At 30.6% G+C, this 19,172-nt stretch overlaps 1 protein-coding gene across 4 annotated transcripts in view; it reads right to left on the bottom strand.

Moving 5' to 3' along the window:
* LOC106880693 (uncharacterized) overlaps positions 1–19,172 on the bottom strand; it is a 559,449-nt gene that overhangs the window by 277,244 nt on the left and 263,033 nt on the right. For 3 of the 4 annotated variants that reach the window (XM_052966171.1, XM_052966174.1, XM_052966175.1), the window contains 2 exons: positions 14,404–14,626; positions 6,220–6,237 (listed from right to left, as the gene is read on the bottom strand). In XM_052966171.1, coding sequence (XP_052822131.1) covers positions 6,220–6,237; positions 14,404–14,626 — 241 coding nt within the window. The remainder of the gene's footprint in view (positions 1–6,219; positions 6,238–14,403; positions 14,627–19,172) is intronic. The other variant, XM_052966172.1, reaches the window with a different exon arrangement.

The following is a 19,172-nucleotide window of genomic DNA, read 5'->3' as shown; positions in this document are numbered from 1 at the left end:
GCACCGCCTTTAGTCGAGCAAATCGACCCCAGGACTTATTCTTTGGAAGCCCAGAACTTATTCTATTGGTCTCTTTTGCCAAACTGCTAGGTTACGGGGACGTAAACACACCACCATCAGTTGTTAGCGATGTTGGGGGACAAACACAGACACACAAACATATATATATATACATATATACGATGGGCTTCTTTCAGTTTCCGTCTACCAAATCCACTCACAAGGCTATAGTAGAAGACACTTTCCCAAGGTGCCACACAGTGGGTCTGAACCCGGAACCATGTGGTTGGTAAGCAAGCTACTTATCACACAGCTACTCCAAAAAATTAAAAAATCTCCTTATTTCTTTAAAAAATTATACAAACTAGAATTGAATTTTTTCATTTCACAAATCTTAGATAAATTTCCAAATATTTAAAAATTAAGCTAGTAATAAATGATTATTTCGAATCCTATAGCAATTCCTTTTTGGATATACCTCTAGAGAAATATTGAATATTTATCAAAATTATATATTTCACCTTTTATCTTTTACTTGTTTCAGCCATCAGGCTGTGGCCATGCTGGGGCACTGCCTTGAAGAGGTTTTAGTTGAATGAATCAAACTTGGTACTCTTTTTTTTTTTAAAGCCTGGTACTTATTCTAGCAGTCTCTTTTGCCAAACTGCCAAGTTATGGAAATGTAAACTCACTAACACCGGTTGACAAGTGGTAGTGGGGAACAAACACAAACATGCTTGCATGCACACACACACACACATACACAGAGGCTTCTTTCAGTTTCTGTTTACCAGATCTACTCACAAGGCTGAGGTTATAGTAGAAGACACTTGCTGAACCCAAAACCATGTGGTTGGGAAGCAACCACATAAATACAATTTTTAGCATAAATTGATAAGAAAGAAGCATCTCTTAAAAGAAGTATCTTAGAATCATTTGGAATTCTCCCATGAGTAAGAGGTCATGAAGAAATACTGTCTTCTAATATTGGTTAAGTATTTAACTTTGCAAAGCTGTAATTAGATTTTATTAAAGTTCGCAAAGTGCAAAATTAATTTCAGAGGAAATCAATTAATTATTTTCTTATTTAATTTAAGTGCTATTTTCTGCATTTCTTACTTTCAACCGCTATATATGAAATAGTATTTGACTCTTTGACAATTTTTTTATTGAACTAGTCAATGGTTCAATAAAAAAGAAAATATATGTGAATTGCTCGCAGTAAATTCATATGAAAGAGCCAGCAATTTAAAAAAGAAAATTTAGATGTAACTATCAAAGATTTTATATTCATACTTGTCTATGTTATATTTATTATTCTAAATTCTTCATTTTCTATTTCCATATAAAACACATGATTTATACATACAAAATACATAGCATTTTACTCAATTATTTCACTAAATATTAACTCTTATTTTAGCACATTTAAGAGTACTCTTCAATCATTGGGCTATAAACTGCACTTGCGAAGACCTGTTGAGGCAAGTCAAGTTATTGTCATGGCTGATGACAGTACCACTTGATTGGCACCCATGCCGGTGACACGTAAAAAGCACCATTTGAGTATGGTCAATGCCAGTGCTGCCTGACTGGTCCCATGCTAGTGGCATGTAAAAAAGCACCATTCTAGTGTGATCGTTACCAGTGCTGCCTGACTGGCTCCCGTGCTGGTGGCACGTAAAAAGCACCATTCAAGAGTGGCTGATGCCAGTACCACCTGACTGGTCCCATGTTAGTCACATGTAAAAAGCATCCACTTCACTCTTGAAGTGGTTGGCATTAGGAAGGGTATCCAGCTGTAGAAACCTTGCCAGATCAGATTGGAGCCTGGTGCAGCCTTCTGGCTTGCCAGCCCTCAGTTAAACTGTCCAACCCATACCAGCATGGAAAGCGGACGTTAAACGACAATGATGATGACAATGATGATTTACTGAATTTAGTTTTTTATTTTATTTATAAAAAAAGGAATAAGAGCTGAGGAACTTTTGGAATTAAAAGCAAAAAGGTTTTACAATTATTTTGAAATGGAATGACGTCTAATCTTTGCCGGTGAGACTACAGAAAAGGGCTCATGAAAGACATAAGGCAAGGTATACATATGTAAAGTAAGACAACATCTAAATTCTCATTTGTTATTGCTCTAAATCATATATTGAAACATTATAGAATATATGTATACTGAGTTATCAATGCAAAACAAGAAATGAGTATGTATCATTCTTGCTTCCCTTTGACTTTTATTCAAAGTCTTTTTATTCAAAATATAACTAAAATTTTTGTGTAATAATAGTTAAAAGGGTTAAAAGCGAGCAGTACAAATATTTGATGCCAGAAAAAAAAATACAAATATTTTATACATGGATTTAATTTCAAAATGTTTTCTGTAAAATGATACTACTATTTTTAAAACTAGAGAGGAATTTTAAAATCTGAAGATAAAACTAATGATAAGTTCTTAAAAACAGATATCACTTTCTAAGATTTTTACATAATTCATAGATTCATGTAACTTCAAACATTATTACAAGTATTAATTAACCTGAGGTCTACATTAACATAAATGTTATTTGATCACATCAACATTTTAAAACAGTTGCTTTTAATTAAGGTATTTCAATTAATGTTTTATTTTTGACACTAAATAACTTTAGAAGATGCCTGAACACACTGCAACATCAATTTCATTTGAAATTTGATATTATTTTGTAAAATTTAAACACTATTTTCAATATGACATCTGAAAGGCATACCATAAGTAATTCTTAAAAGCTGTGGCAAAAGGAAAAAGAGAAATGTTGCTTTTATGTTTAAGGGACTCTCTGTAAAGTAGATTATATTCATAAGCTTTTATTTCTGTATGAAAATATTTAGAATTACTTTGAAATAATTCAACAAATAATCAATTTAATGTGAACACATACAAACTTATGTTCTAAACTTCATCTGCAAAAAACAGTTGTCTGCTTTTATTAATGATTGTTTCAGAAGTACTTGCTTACCAGTTAGACATTGTCCTTTCTATTGTGCTTTGATTTTTCATAAGATCATATGATCTTTGTTTTGAACTTGCTAGCTTTACACCATTTCAAATCCATTTGACATGATTTTGCTTTTCTCAGTGCATATTGTCTCAATTTCAGACTGCATGGTGTTTTGGGCCTTTTATTTCCAACACTCTTGGGTGATTTTAGGTTTAGTCTCACTGCATAGCACTGCGGGCAAGTGTCTTTTACTATAGCCCTAGATTGACCAAAGCCTTGCAAGTGATTTTGATAGATGGAAAGTGAAGGAAGCTCTTTGTGTATGTGTGTGTGTGTTGTGTTTGTTTCTCATCACTATTTACCAACTAGAGTTGGTTTGATTATGACCCTATAACTTAGTGGTTTGGCAAAAGCAATTAATAGAATAAATATCAGTCTTATAAAGAAAAGAATAAGTACTAGAGTAGATATGTCCAACTAAACCCTTCAAGGAGGTGCCCCAGCAAGGCCACAGTCAAATGGCTGAAACATGTAAAGCATTAAACATAAAACATTTTGTACACCCTAGAATTACAACTAGATGAAGCTCCAATCATAGCTACGAATCTTCAACAAAACTGCAAAACTATTCAACAAAAATTACGTTCTGTGATTAGACTAAGTGTGCTTAAAATGACTGAATGCTATCCCTTCTCACTGCACTGATAAAGAATAAATAACAGTTTCAAATTTTAGCACAAGACCAGCAAGTTCAGGTAGAGGGTAAGCCTACATTGACCCAAATGCTCAACTGGTGACTTATTTTATCAACCCTGAAAAGATGAAAGGCAATGTCAGCCTTGGCAAAATTTGAACTCAGAATGTAAAGAGAGATGAAATGTCAGCAAGCATTTTCCTAATGTGCTAACAATTCTGTCAGCTCACTGCCTTATAAAGAATAAATATTAATATCATAGAAAGTATAATATTCCAATGGTGTACAATTGCATCATAACAAATACTAAGAAACTTAAAGTGAAACTAGGTTAAGTTTTGTGAAGAACATCAAAGAATTTTAATAGAAGTTTCTAGACATAAATTTAGTAATTAAATATGATTAAAATAGTTTGAGATGACCAAAGATGTTCATTAAATTTTGAAAATTTATGGAGTTTCGATGTTAATCAGATTTACAGAAAAATAATTGTAAATTTTTAAAGAAACTTAGCAACAACACTAGAGGATTTGAATGGGAACCAGCTATCTGAAATATTGCTTCTACGATGTAGTGTCTTTGAGAGTCTTAGCATTTTCAATAGAATATTTTTTTAACAATTTATTGCAAAACATAAAAAGTGTGGAAAACTGCCGACTGTATTGAATGATTGTATAGAAGATCAATTTTTAAAATGTAATACTACTTGTTCTATAAACTACCAATATTTATTCTGATCACAATAAAACCTTAAATTATTGTTTTATTTTACATGACAATGCAGCACTTTATTCTGAAGAATCAAAATATTGTTTTTTTTCCCCTCAAAGCAGACTAATCAATTGAAGCTAACTTCTACAAAGCAGCATTAAGTAAAATTTTGTGATTTCTATAATTTTTTTTTATGCAAAGTCAACAAGGATGCAAAAATACTTTTTCATAATTGCTTTTTTCTATTAATCAATACCGAATGTTTTTTCTTCACTTCAATATGAAAACAGTTATATTATGCATAAAAAAAGCAGCGGTTTTTCTTGTATAAAAAATATACATCTTTCTACCAAAACGGCTTTTCTTATTCCCTAGTCATATAAGAAATAATTTTTGTTGTTATGGAATTAAAAGTTATATGCAAAATCATATGCAAGCACTTATATTGCAAAGAAGCTATTGTCTTCATTTATAAGCTGGTCATTTATATAAAGTAAATAATTTAACAAGGCCTTTATTTTTTTAACAGTATTGTAAAATGAAATGATTCCTTCCTTGCTTTGAGTAATTAGTATACACATCAGCTGAATCAAAGTAGTTATTTATTTCAAGACCATATACCTTTAAAAGGACAATGAAATTGACTCAAGTAATTTTAATGTTTGGAAAATACTCATTTTTTAGTCTAAAAATTAGTCACTGCCCAAATTTCATTTTAAATTTATTGGAAAACCAGACCTTCCAGTTTAAGGTTAACTAAGAAATTCGCTAAATTGATTAACTATATTTCCAAACTTCAAAGTAACAAAGCAAAAAAAAAAAAAAAAAAAAAAAAAAAAAATCTAACATTAATCGAATAGGGTCCAACATGAACCCTATTCAAGTAAATCTGATTTTCTTTATGAGGTGTTTTAGAAACAAAAAACAACTTTATCTGCTCCACCTCCTCCCAATTATCATCCTCATATCAGCAAGGTTCAATCCACTTAAGAATAGTAATGTTGGATGTATTAACCTGATATACTATCCATGTAGAACTTACAAATTCATGTCTCATGCTAATATTACTGAACAGTGTAATACACATTCTAAAAATTATGTTAAGCTCTTTCATACATTACTTACCAAAAAAGATATATGATCACTGGACTTAGATAGAATTTTAAAAATAATTTACAATGTATATTTCACACTAACTAATGGTAAATGACTAAAAATTTAATATTTACTAATGAGTGTGACCAGTCATTTTTCATGAATGAAATTAAATTTACTTGTACCAAATAGAAAAAAATGCTGTTAACTAGAGAATCAAATAATACATTCTGCTTATAAAAAAGTATATCTGCTCAGAATTATAATCTAAAACCATTGTATGTTTTTTCTCACTAACAAATGATTACAAAATTCATATCTGATAACAGAGTCTCCAAAAGTATACTGAGCTTATATTAAGACCAACAAAAGATTAATATGAACAAATTTTAGATATACTAATTTATTGCTATGAATGTTATAACTATTATTATCTTTAAAATAGGAAATACTTTATCAAAAATGGGTTTTAATTAACTTATAATATATATTCATTATTGTTCTCTTCAACTGGCATGTCTCCCAAATTAACGTATTTTTAATGAGTCCTAGCTTCAGTAATGGATACTAGAGAGATATACTTATAACTTAATTTTATATACTGATAACATTTAAAAACATTCATAGATTTTACTGAGCGATAAAAAATTTTAATTCTAAAGGCAAGTATACATAACAGCAAAAATATTTGAAATGAGCCAATATATTAAAAATAAAGAAAAATAAATAATTTACCTGTCTTCCAGGTTAGAACTGAAAAAAAATCAGGAAATTTATTCTCTTAAAATGTTCTATTTACATATATGTATATATATATAAAAATTCGAGAGCATATAGTTTAGAACTTTGTTACTTATGTTGTGGAGCAATCAGAGCTCTAAAAAGTGGAAAATATCAGCAACATTTCACTTGAAGCATGTAATATTTATAACTATTAACAAGTTTTATAATTATCTGGGAGTTCTATTTAGAGGTTTAAATAATTTAATAATGGTTTTTTTAACAGCATTGTGAAATGAAATGGATTAATTTCTTCAAATAGTTTAAATATACATGACTGAAATTAATTAGAGTTCATGAGTGACTGAACGAATTGATCATGTGAATAAATTTAATTTACATATAATAACAACATATTTTGTGACTTAATTAAATTTGTTACAGAGAATTCTAAAAGTTTAATTATATGCTGTATGAAAAATTTCATTTTAAAATTTAAGTACAGTGATTTTAATATTGCATATCAGTGAATGAAATATTCTAGTTAGAAAGAACCTTAATATGATTAGCAACATCTGTTGCATTGATTTTTTAATGAGATCTCCACTATAGCATAGATTAATACCAGGATACTGAAAGTTTATAATTAAATGAACAGTGTCAACCATTTTTTAAATTAATCTATTTGAGATTAAAATAATCTGAACATTGATAATATTTAGCAGTCATAAAAATACTATGAAATCATTTTTATAAGCTTTTGCATATCTAATGATTAAATACATTTTATGATCAATTTTATTATATTTTTATAGATACAATGGTATGGGTTTTTTTCTTCTTCGTTTTCATTTCTCCTCTCTCTATATAAATTATGATTTTCATTCATCACTGAATATTTTAATGAAAACAATCTTTGAAACATTTCACAAACTTAAGTTAATTAAAGAATAAATTTAAACAAACATTTAGACGGAATATATGAAACATCGATTTTCTTGATTTGATTAGAAAAATAAGGAAACACAGAAAGAAATGGCCAACACTGCTCAAGCAAAATAGTGTGAATTGTCAATAATCCAAGATGAAACTTGGTATAAATTAGGCTTTAATTTGCCAAAACTTCTATTGACATGAATTAGCAGACTATAGCTATAGCAGCAGCAGTAGGAAGAAATTGCGTCATCTTGTGGAAAATCAATCATTTCTATTGTTATTATGATACCACATTAGTGCAGACATGGTTTTGTGATAAGGAGTTCACTTGATAACCCTGTATGTTCAGATTTAATTGTACAGTAGATTACTTTGGACCTGTCTTCCATCTATAACCCCACTCTTTTTTTTACATAGAAAGTGTAGGAATCATTTCATATATATGTATAAATGTATGTGCGTGTGTGTAAGCATATGCATATATTTGTATGTATATTAATATTGCTATCCCATGACTTTAATGGAGTGAAGCAGCAAATGATGTTTATATTCCTTATGGACATTATGACCAGTCTTCCTGCACTTTTGAAGGTCAGTGAAATATAAAACAAAAAAATTCTTACTTGAAAAACAAGTAAAGTTTGACAACAGGAAGAGAATTTAGCCATAAAATCAAACCTGAAATATATCTTCATCTAACTCAAACCTAGCAGGGAAAAAAATGAACATTAAATGAATGAACAAATTATTTCCATACAACTATTACCCACTCCACAATATAAAACTACACATGTACAATATAAAAATATTTAAAAGTGTAATCATACAAAATTTTGAAGTGTAGCCATATTTTTCAATGGGTCTTTGAATACCAGTAACTGATACTGATACAGTACAATTAGTGTATACAGTTATACAGTTCCCTATTTTGTAGAATTTGATTGGGTTGCTGTGGGGATCTGATTCTAATAGTTCAACTTCTTTGAAAAGTCATACAGTTGTTATTATCATGGATGAGCAACTTTATACATGAGAAAAGTTAGGTTTCTGCTAAAAGTTGAAGCAATGCTCATGAGGTGTTGAGTATGAAGATGTAGGCAATAAGGTTTGCATTGAATGTAAAGCATCAAGTAAAACAGATAGCCATGTAGGGATAGGTACATTTTAAGATTCTAGAGCTAGTACCATGTTTTTTTTCTACAAGAAACCGAATTAAAATTCACAGTACCAACTTTGTTAGAGTGGTATGGAGTCAAGTGGCTAATTGGGAAACCTCTAGCATGTAAGAAAGGCTTTAATAAAGATTCCAAGAAAGTGGTTTGTTGATCTGAGTTGATATATCCAGGTAAATCAAAAACAAAAACAAAAAAATAAGTAGACAAACTTGAAATGAAAGTCGATGCAGAAATGTTGCAACTAAAGAAAGCAAACAGAAAATTGGAAATCCATTGATTACATTCAGACATTTATAACTTGATGGTGAAAGTAAAAGACCCTTAAAAATTAATACTTTTACAGTGAATGGAATGAATACAGCTGATGAGCTGATGTAATTCTGGATAGTTATTGTGGATTTAATTTTTTGACAAATATGGCATCCAGAAACAATACATATAATATTACTCACCAAATGTACAACATTTTGTACTTGAACAAACAAAATATGTCAGCCCCATATTACAAAAGTTTCTGGAGAGATGGGTGAAGTTTTAAGAAGTTGTTCAGAACTCCTGGTGCATCTTTGACAACATTAAGGGATCCAGGAAGCAGTAAAATTTTGTAATGGAATGTATGAGTTCTAATCACCACCATGGTATTTTCTCACTTCTTATATTATTTTTGTGTATTATATCAAACATGTAAACTATGGATTTCTGATCAGTGAGTTGTGTAAATAATCTACATAAATAAAAGTGGGACATGTTCTGACAGTCTCAACTACTGCATAAATCTCTTTCTCCTCTTATACAGTATTTTTCTATAAAAATTTAGTGATCAAGAAAATAATGCTATAAGCCTATCATTTTAATAAAGAGTAGCTCTGAAGGCAGCTTAAGAAACATCTGGTTTGACAGTAAGTGGTATATATTCACCTACTTCATCTTCCACAGACTCCTTAATAGCAGCTTTTAATTTACTTTTTTCTTTGAGAGCAAAAACTGAACATTGATAGAGAGGTAAAGAAACCACTGAGAATAAAATGCTGATAGACCCAAATAAAGGTTGTTTAGTGGGTACAGGCATTTCTTTTAATGAAGTTAAATGCAAAAAGAAAACACTTTGTTACAACTGATTTAGTCAGCAGATATGACTATGTGGTTAAGAAGTTCACTTCCTAACCATGTAGTTTCAGGTTTTGTTCTACCATTTGACACTTTGGGCAGGTTTCTTCTATTATAAGCCCAAATAATAGTGCATTTGGTGGACAGAAGCTGGAGGCAATCGTTTATATTTTGTGTTTATGTATGTGTGTTTGTCTTCTTGTGTTGACATCACATGATGGTTGTAAACAAGAAACACTGTCATACTGGAAGAGTCCCTCATTTTCCATCTTCTGTGAAAACAATCTCTGGCCATGGGAAAATATTACTTTTGCTTAGAAACAAGTGAGAGTTGGTGACAAGAAGGGCATCTGGATGCAGAAAATCTGCCTTAATGAATTCTATCAGACCCATACAAGCATGGCAAGGTGGACACTGGTGATAGTGGTGGTGGTATTGGTGGTGGTGGTGGTGATGATGATGATGATGATGATGAATTTGATAATATGGTATATAGACAGATTCAATCAAAAATTTACATATATTATTATTCAGACTAATGAGCAACTTTTAAGAATATGGATAAACTTTTATGTTCCTCTTTGGTATCACCATATATGGTAATGTCATCTAAATAGGAATACATGCCTTCCAACTCATTTTTCTGAATACACTTTTCTATAATTCATTGGAAATACACAACACAGTTTGTAAAACTTAATGTAACTAAGAAAACCATGATAAAGATATTTGAATTGAAGTAATAATTGTCTGCCTCAAAAATGGTAAATACTCTCTTACCAAACTGTATTGCAACTTACTGATATGCACTACATAATACAAGATTATGAAATATATTTGCAAGAAGATATTTTGTTAATTAAGCTTCAAAGGGGGTGGACTTATTAATAGTTTTGAAATAGTCAGCTATTAAATTCCTTTCACTGTTACGTTTGATGATTTGTACTTCTTGTCAGGGTAAGTGACTTCACTTGATAATATCTTCGTTGAGCTTTCTATTCACTTCTGGTAGAATGAAATAAGTATCAAATGATTTATATTTAGATTCAAGAAGCCAGAGAGAAAATCTCCAAGTCCCATTGAGAGACAGTTTCTATTTTGAATGTTTGCACAGAAATACCATGGAAAATGCTAGTCTTTTATCTTTAATTCTAGATAAGAATATTTCTTGATTGACATAGTCAATATGACTGAAACTATTAATACAACATATTCTTAGAGTCTTTAGTCAGCAATTTGGCGAGGTTTTCAGAACAAACTGTGTCAATGAGTCCTTTTAAAGAAATTCCATAAACAATTCAGTCAATGATAGCAGCTTAACAAGTGCCACAGAAAGACTGGAAGAGCAAACTTGCTCTTTTTAGATTTGACAGCCCTTTAAAAACATCATCTTCCTTTTAATATTCATGCAACAAATAGTATCATAGGCTAGAAATTTGAAGGCATGATGCTGGTGAAAATTCCTGTAGATATAGCATCTTTGATCCAAATAAGATGCAGCTACACAAAAGACATCCTTGTGGAGAACTGATTTGCTTCATTATTTAATATTTCTTTTCTAACAACTTTAGTGGAAATTACAGCACAGTTTTTAACTCGAAGAGAAGTATCATAATTTTGAGAATCTTTCGTAGCTATTTGACTGAAGTGAAAACTGGAGTTTTGTTTTCTTCACTAGGCTGAATCATGAATACATTTGCTACTGTACATTTCAGCCATGACACTTTTGATGTTACAGTCTATGATGTGATTTTGAAAAACTACTGTAATCAACAATAAACTCCATGATCAATTCTTTGATTCTTTGATAGCCACGTGCTATGATTTCATTGACTTTTTTTTTCTTAAGCTGATAAAGTATTGTTGTAGGTAGTGCACTTACAAATAGTGTCAAAATTTTAGTGAGGAATAGAATTCACTAGGAGTCTTGGATAAAAGTCACTAGTTCCTTCATAAGTAACTCTATACTCTGATAATGTAAAAAGCCAATGCTTAATGATGTGTAAAGCCTCAAGAAGTGTCAGTATCACACTGAACTTTTAGGGTCATAGTCCATATTTCATACTGATAATTGCAGTTTTGGTAAATTAAATTGATGTGTGAATGACCCAAAATGAGAGTTAGTTTCAATCAAGCTTTAATTTACTAAAAGTTTCACTGACATCTATAGCAAGCTGCAGAGACAGGAGTTCACAAGAGTAAGTATAGCAGTAGTAGTCAGCTGTAACTGTAGTATCATGTAGAGATACAACCATTAATGTTGTCATTATAATACAGCATTACTTCGATAAAATTATTACAGAATGATAGGAAAGAAGCAAGAGAGAGAAAATAAAGAAAATTAGAGAACAAGCAGTAGTAAAGAGTGAGAGAAAGAGATAGGTAGTTGCACAATGCCTAAAAGGTAGAACTTCAGAGAGAACAGTATCTAAATAAGTACCAAAGTAATGTTACTCCACCTTTCTTTTTGTAATTTCTGTACAAGTGATGACATCACGCACACATGCACACACACATGCACATACACACACTTAATGTTACATTTAACAAATTAATACCTAAAAGTATATGAAGCATATTCTAAGTATTATTTTAATCATGCACTTTGTTATTCAATTAATTCTCTCATATGAAGGACATCATTAGTTTTAATTCTAAACCCACAAGTAATATAGCTAGCCATTTTAGTTTGAAAGGAGTCTATTGTAAGAAAAATAGTTTCAATCTGTTGAAATGGATGATAACATTTCTTTGCATTTTTGTTGAAAACACTTAAATAACTAATAATGTATGAAAAATCTTCAAAAGATTTCTTTTTTTGCAAATATAAGAAGAGATATTTGTGAAATCTAAGCAAGGAAGAAAAACAAAAATACAGTAAATTGAACTAAAGTAAGCTATAAAGTTTACTTTGATTTAAATAAGCTATAAAGCTTACTTTGGTTATAAATTTACTACTTTTTCTCATAGAAACATAAAATAGTATAAAGAGAATTAAAAGAAAGCATATCTAGAAGTTGTTTATCAAAAAAAGTTTCCCCAACTTTATAATAAAGTGTGTCATAAAACGACCTGAAGTATACAAGAAGAAATATATAGGGGATAGATGCATTTACTGGTGGCTGGATTTGTAGAAAAATAAAGACAATTTTATTTTTCATTTGAGTGGGGTCAGCAAAATATAGCCCCTATAATTACTTCAGTTGATTCAATGAACTACACCCAAATCCTTCATAAAAATGTTTCTCTGCTTAAATAAAAAAGCAATAATAAGCTTCAATATTAATTTTATTCAGAATAATGAAAAATATATACAGAAAGAAAAATGAACAAAAAAATTTGTTATTGTCTTTTTTGAAAAAACTGTAAAAAGTATAAAATGAAAATAAATTACTTCAGTATTTTTTTTTTATTGCTATCAGACGATTTATGTACTGAAGACAAAGAGAGTGGAAGTTAACAGTGTGAAACAGATAAGGAAAGTATGAAGACGAGAGATACAATAAAAAAATACAATAATACGAGACCAACTCAATGAAAGAAGAAAGATAAATTTATTTTCTTAGAGAACTTGTTTCAATCATTTAATATAAACTAAGAAATATAATTGGAAAATTCCATGCAGCTGATTAGTTTTTAAATTTTCTTTCTTAAAAACATAGGTTTCAGTTAGAATACAATCTTTATTTGTCTATTCATACTGGATAATGACTATGGTATCATTCATGCATATGTCTAAGAGTTGTTGACAATTCCAACACAGATAACTTTTGAGAGAGAGTTTGCCAAGACATGTGAGTGTGTCAACGGTTTGAAGAGGATGATCTTTCATTATAAAAGCAGGTGGTTCAATAATATTCCTTGTGAGGTGCTGGTTGGTACTTCAGTTTTCTTTTTGTACAGATGATGAGGCCAAAGTCATAGAAGGCAGAAAAGGACATGTTATACACTGCTGCATCTCAGACTCTGAGCCTGCACCAAGGGTCTCTCATGACTTTCATTTAACGCTAAAGACTTTTAGGTAGATCATTAATGTATCTGTGTAGTATTTGCACTGTCCACTGCCCAAGCATTCCACAACTACCAACTCAATATAGAAACAATATTTTGGAAGCTATTCATCATCCACTCAGGCGATGTGACCAGACAAGTGCAACTAGGTCACATACAGGAAAGTGGGAATGCATACTGGTCAGTGCAAATGCGTTTGAACAACTTGGTGTCTGGGAACTTGTTCAGCCAATGAATGTGCAGTATTTTAGACAGACAACTCAGAAGATGAAAATTTGTTAGGCTTCTTTACAAGCCTGCTATAGACAGACCATATTTTACTGGATAAAACTTTGATAAACAACAGCTTTTGTAGACTTTCATTTTGGTTTAGCAGTTGAAGTCCTCACTCATGGAAACATTCTTACAAAGTGTACTGAAGGTAATGCTGGCTTTGGTATTCCTGCAACTGACTTCAATGTTGTATTTCTGAAAGGAGTACTGCCAAGGTAGGTGAATGTTTCAATGGTCGGTAGAGCCCAATTTTTGAGTGTAGGTGCAAGTACCGCATATTTCTTGTGAGGGAATGGTTAATAACTGGCTTTAGTTTCTGAGCAGATAATGAGGCCAAATTCATAGAATACAGAGAAGAACCTGTTCATGTGCTGCTGCATCTCAGACTCTGAGTCTGCATTGAGAGCAGTCATTCATAAACAGGAACTCACACACTGTGTCCTCCTCTATTTTGGAGTCATCCGGATGTCTTTTCAAGTTGAAGAACTTGTCAATTTGCAATCATATGGTGAAGCCATCCCCCACATCTTGAAATCCATCGGTTAGCATGAATTAGAACACAATAAGAATTATCCAAATATGCATATTAAAAAATGACAATAAATCAATAAATATGTTAGTAAACATTCAAATACTGATATATTTTTTAATAATTGTCTACTGTAAAATATAGAAGAAATTATAATTATTTTCTGACCTGGATATTGGACAGCCAACAATTCTGTTAAGCATTACTGTGGTGTTCATGGTTTCAATATCTTTAACAATGACATTAGTAAAACCTATAACTTCTTCTAGAAGAATGTTCAAGACATGACTGACAATTTGATGTGATGCCCTCATGCTGCTCTCAATTACTATTGGAGCTTTATGGTTGTTTGCATTGTTCTGAAAGCTTCGTCGATAACGAGCCATTAAATCTGAAAATAAATAGAAATAATAATTAAGAAAATGTTCTACACATTAAGTGGAAACTACAACTAATAATTAATATCTTATATATCCTTAGGTTTCTTTAACCAAGCTTAAATATTAATGCCAGGGAAAACATTATCATTGAATATTAAGTGATAATATGAAAGAAATATATACAAGATAATTAGATTTCATAAGAAATTAATATGTGAAAAATGCACCATGACATAATGTGCAGAATGAAAATAGAATATTGGACAAAGAAATAAGATGTATTAATTAATAAAACTACTATTTTCCATAATATTAGCCTCATCTTTAGAATGTGCATTTACAATGTTTATATTTATCCTATACGTGAATTTCTGATTATTCCCAAATATTTTATTTCTAGAGCATGCATGCATGTATGTATATGTATATATGAATGTATCCATTATTCAATTTATTTCAAAATTTCTTGCCAATAGAGAAAGAGCTAGTTTCTAACCTAGATCCTTCAGTGGAATTTCAAAATCAACAACAAGGTATGTATGTATGTATGTGTATGTGTGTGTGTGTGTGTGTGTATGTATGTATGTATGTATGTGTGTATGTATGTACAGACAAACATGATTTGAACTAGGAACCATTATTTTTAAACTCATGGAGATGACATTCTTATCCACTGTCATAGGTACCAATGCTTTAATACTGCTCACTCTAAAGACGAGATTAATAGACCAAAAAATTTTAATTGTAATGATGTTTCACAATTGATTTTGCTTTTTAAATTGCCAAAAGCCCAAAGTTAAGTAACTAAAACGCATGAGATCTTAAACAAAGTCATAGAATTAAATCCAACAAAATATTTACATTATCTCGACTAATAAAAATTTTTAACATGTCATATGAATTAACTTTTCTGGGTTGTTGATGGAGTCTACAATAAAAAGAACAAAGCAAACAAACAACAACAACAACAACAACAATTGTTATGCTTTCATGAATATCATTAAGTTATTTTTAAAAAAAACCTATACAATATAAATGGTCACAAATGAAGACCCAATAAAGATCTTGTTTTCCTAAGATGCTGTAAAACAGCTCACAGTTTAGTCCATGAGCAGGAATTTGGGAAGAAGGTTAGCTTCTAATACATTAGTTTCAATTCTATAACAAGAACAAACATATAATATGATTGATGGATTAGAAAAAATATACATTCTGGTCATGCATCTTCATTCTGAATAATGCATATTAAGTGTGTTTGTATAGATGTATATGTATATATATTTCCATGTGTCTGGCATATTAATAAATTCATTTTAGCAATATGCTATGGAATATTTGCAGATAACATTTCAGAAAAGAAATATTAAACAGATATGGAAAAATGAAGATAATATTTATTGTTATATTGCATTCAAACTAAAATGATAATAAAAGAGATAAAATATATAAGAAATCTTTCTGATATACGGGACTTTAAGAGCTAACTTTGTGTCCTCTGACATAAAATAAATTACTGTAAAATGTTTTTATAAAGGCAATTAAAGCAAGTGCTTAGAATTTTTTCTCTTAGAAGAGGAATGATTATTTTCTTTTGCTTTTAAGATGCAATTTTTCTGTTTATGGTATTAATAGTACTACACTGAAAGAAAAAAAAAACATTTAGCTCAGTTTAATTTACAAGAAAAATAAATACCATAACAACTCAAAAAGAAGGCGATTATATATAAAAATTGATTTCCCAACTGCTTTTTACTCAAAATGTCTGGAATTTTAATGTGGCTGTCAACAACAATTTCAAACAGAAAAAAATTGCAGTCAAGAATTGTGATGCATGCTCAGTAACAGAAAATCACCATGATTTATACAGTGCTAGTTTTTTTTTTTTCTAATTGTTTCATACACATACACATGGGAGAAAACGGGTCTCCCAGAATGACTCAAAGGGACCAATCAATCTAGCAGACAACATTCTTCTTCTTCTTTAGGTGCCACGTCCAGAATGTAGGACATAGCCGATCATGGCCTGTTACAATTCTTCATTCTTTGTTTTCTTTGAGTTCTACTTTCTGATGTTTAATGCTTTTTCCTTCCAACCAATATGTCAAGCTTGAAATCCATATCATTCTTTTTTCTTTGCTTCTTCTTCCTTCAGTCTTTCTGGTCATTACTAAATTTTCCGGGTCCTCTTTCCTCATCACATGACCAAGAAATCTCAGATTCATGGCCCTTATTTCATGAAGAAGTTTCCTATTTATCACAGCCTAGGTCTAGATACTTTGTCCATGCTATCCTCAATATTCTTAAGAACCACCTTTCACAGCTCTCAAAGCACTTTCTCATTTCAAATGTTATAGACCATGCCTCACTTGCATACATCAGCACAGGGTAGACATTGTAATTCAATGTAGTTTAAACAGACCTTGACCTTGGGTCTTGATGCTCAGAGTATGATTTCTAAAGATTTTATATAATTCTGAGAATGCAAAATACAACATTATTAAGAGCACCCAGAGAGTGCAAACCTCCACCAAGGCAACATCAATGTCCTCTCAACGATAAACCAGAGATGATTATTAAAATGAGAATATCTGAAATAAACTCAACTGCTCTCATAAACGAGAATACTAATAATGAACCCCACCATTTTCGAAAATTAAGTAAAGAACAGGAAACATAATCCAGACCCCCCCCCCAAAAAAAAAAAGAAAAAACCTCCACTACACTGTAAAGTGACTGGCATTAGGAAGAACAATAGAAGCTGAAGCAAAACTGAGAAATTGGAGCAAAACATTGTCTTCCACTCTCCTGAACTCTTCAAACTATCCAAACCATGGAAAGCAGATGTAAAATTCATGATGTGTGTGTGTGAGAGAGAGAGACACACACACACACACACACACGCACACGCACACACACACACACACACACGCACACATATATATATCCAAGTGAAGGCTGGTGATGTATTAATAGATGTTATGGTGAGGAATATGGCACAAGTGAATGCAAAAACCCAGTCTTCAATGATGTTAATGTACTAATCACAAATAACAAAAAATAATGAACTGATAAAATACAATAATTTTTGTTACGAATTTATAAACTTTTTTACATATCAGGACAAAATTTGTTTTAATGTTTACACAAAATTATTGTTTTTGAATATATTTCAATAAATAAAATATATTGAAACCATTGCAAAAACTCTTAGAAAAGTGAAATACAGTTTGCTAGTATTAGATATTTGATTAATGTAACTCTTTCAAAGCTAATACACATTCAACAGTTTTTATAAACCTTTCAATATTGAAAATAAATAAAAACTTTTCACATGATTTTGAATTGGAAGAGAAAAATATTTAAAAAATTTATAAAAAAACTCCAGTAAAAATCCATCATAATATAAAGATTATAGTCGAACTGATCATTATTATTAAAAATGTTAATGATATACATGTAAATAATAACTTCTATCAAATGGAAATACAGAATGAGTTGAAGAAGAAGCCTTCTCTTTTAGACAGAAGAGTATTTCAATCAATAATGCTGGAAAGTATCTGCAGCAGTTAAAATATCTTGCATTGGAGAGTAAAGGAAACCTTTTGTTCTTAATGATTGAATAGAAAACATGATTGCGTACCGAAGTAGTCACATAAATAAACAGTTCAGCTAACACTTGAATGTATGGGCAGCTAAGATCTTTAGAAGTAGCGTATTCAAATACAAACATTTAAGGTTATATCATTGGTAAATAATATTAAGCCTCTCACTTTCTCTCTCTCTTCCTATCTCTATGTCAGTATATAATACACACTCACACACACACATACACACACACAGTTTAAATAAAATTATTATTGGTCTGTTTATAGAGAAAAATATAGCTGCAAGAATTCTCTTCTCTTAACATGAAATATGTCTGGCAAGATGTTTATATAGTTAGAATTATCTATGAAAAAAATTGTTAGAAGTAATTTTTTTCAGAATTATTTACTAAAGTTAAACAAACAGTGTTGGATATTCTCTCTGGTATACTTTCAAAAAAGCAGTAAACAATCTGTAATGGTATAGAATATTTTTAAAATATAAAATACTTTGAAAAACACTTCGTTATAAAACACTACTAAAGAAATTCACAATTTACTCTGAGGTTGGTGCAAAAATAAATACACTTTTTGTCGTTTGAAGCTTATTTTAGAGCAAACTTTTATTTAACCATATGCAACATACCATTTTGAAGCATAGATTTTTGCCTATTGATTTATGTAAATGATTAGTTTCTCTATTTATTCTTGTTTATTCAAGTGATTTTATTGTATAAGTTCAATATAAAGTGCAAAGCTGCAGAAACTGGTGACAATATCAACCAAACTTTTTTGCTTGAAGACTATCAATAATCTACTGTTCAACATTGATTCCAAAACTTTTGTAGTGGAAAAAATAGCCTTGAAGATGAGGAAGATCAAGGTTAAGCTTATACAATTGATAACAGCCAAATGCTTTCCTTAATTTGAAACTTCTCCCAAATAAAGAATGGTTGCTACAGTTTTAGTCAAC

The sequence above is a fragment of the Octopus bimaculoides genome, chromosome 3, assembly GCF_001194135.2.
Source record: "Octopus bimaculoides isolate UCB-OBI-ISO-001 chromosome 3, ASM119413v2, whole genome shotgun sequence".
Taxonomy (NCBI): domain Eukaryota; kingdom Metazoa; phylum Mollusca; class Cephalopoda; order Octopoda; family Octopodidae; genus Octopus; species Octopus bimaculoides.
Note: the sequence above shows the minus strand (reverse complement) of the source record. Positions and strands in the feature narration are given on the sequence as shown.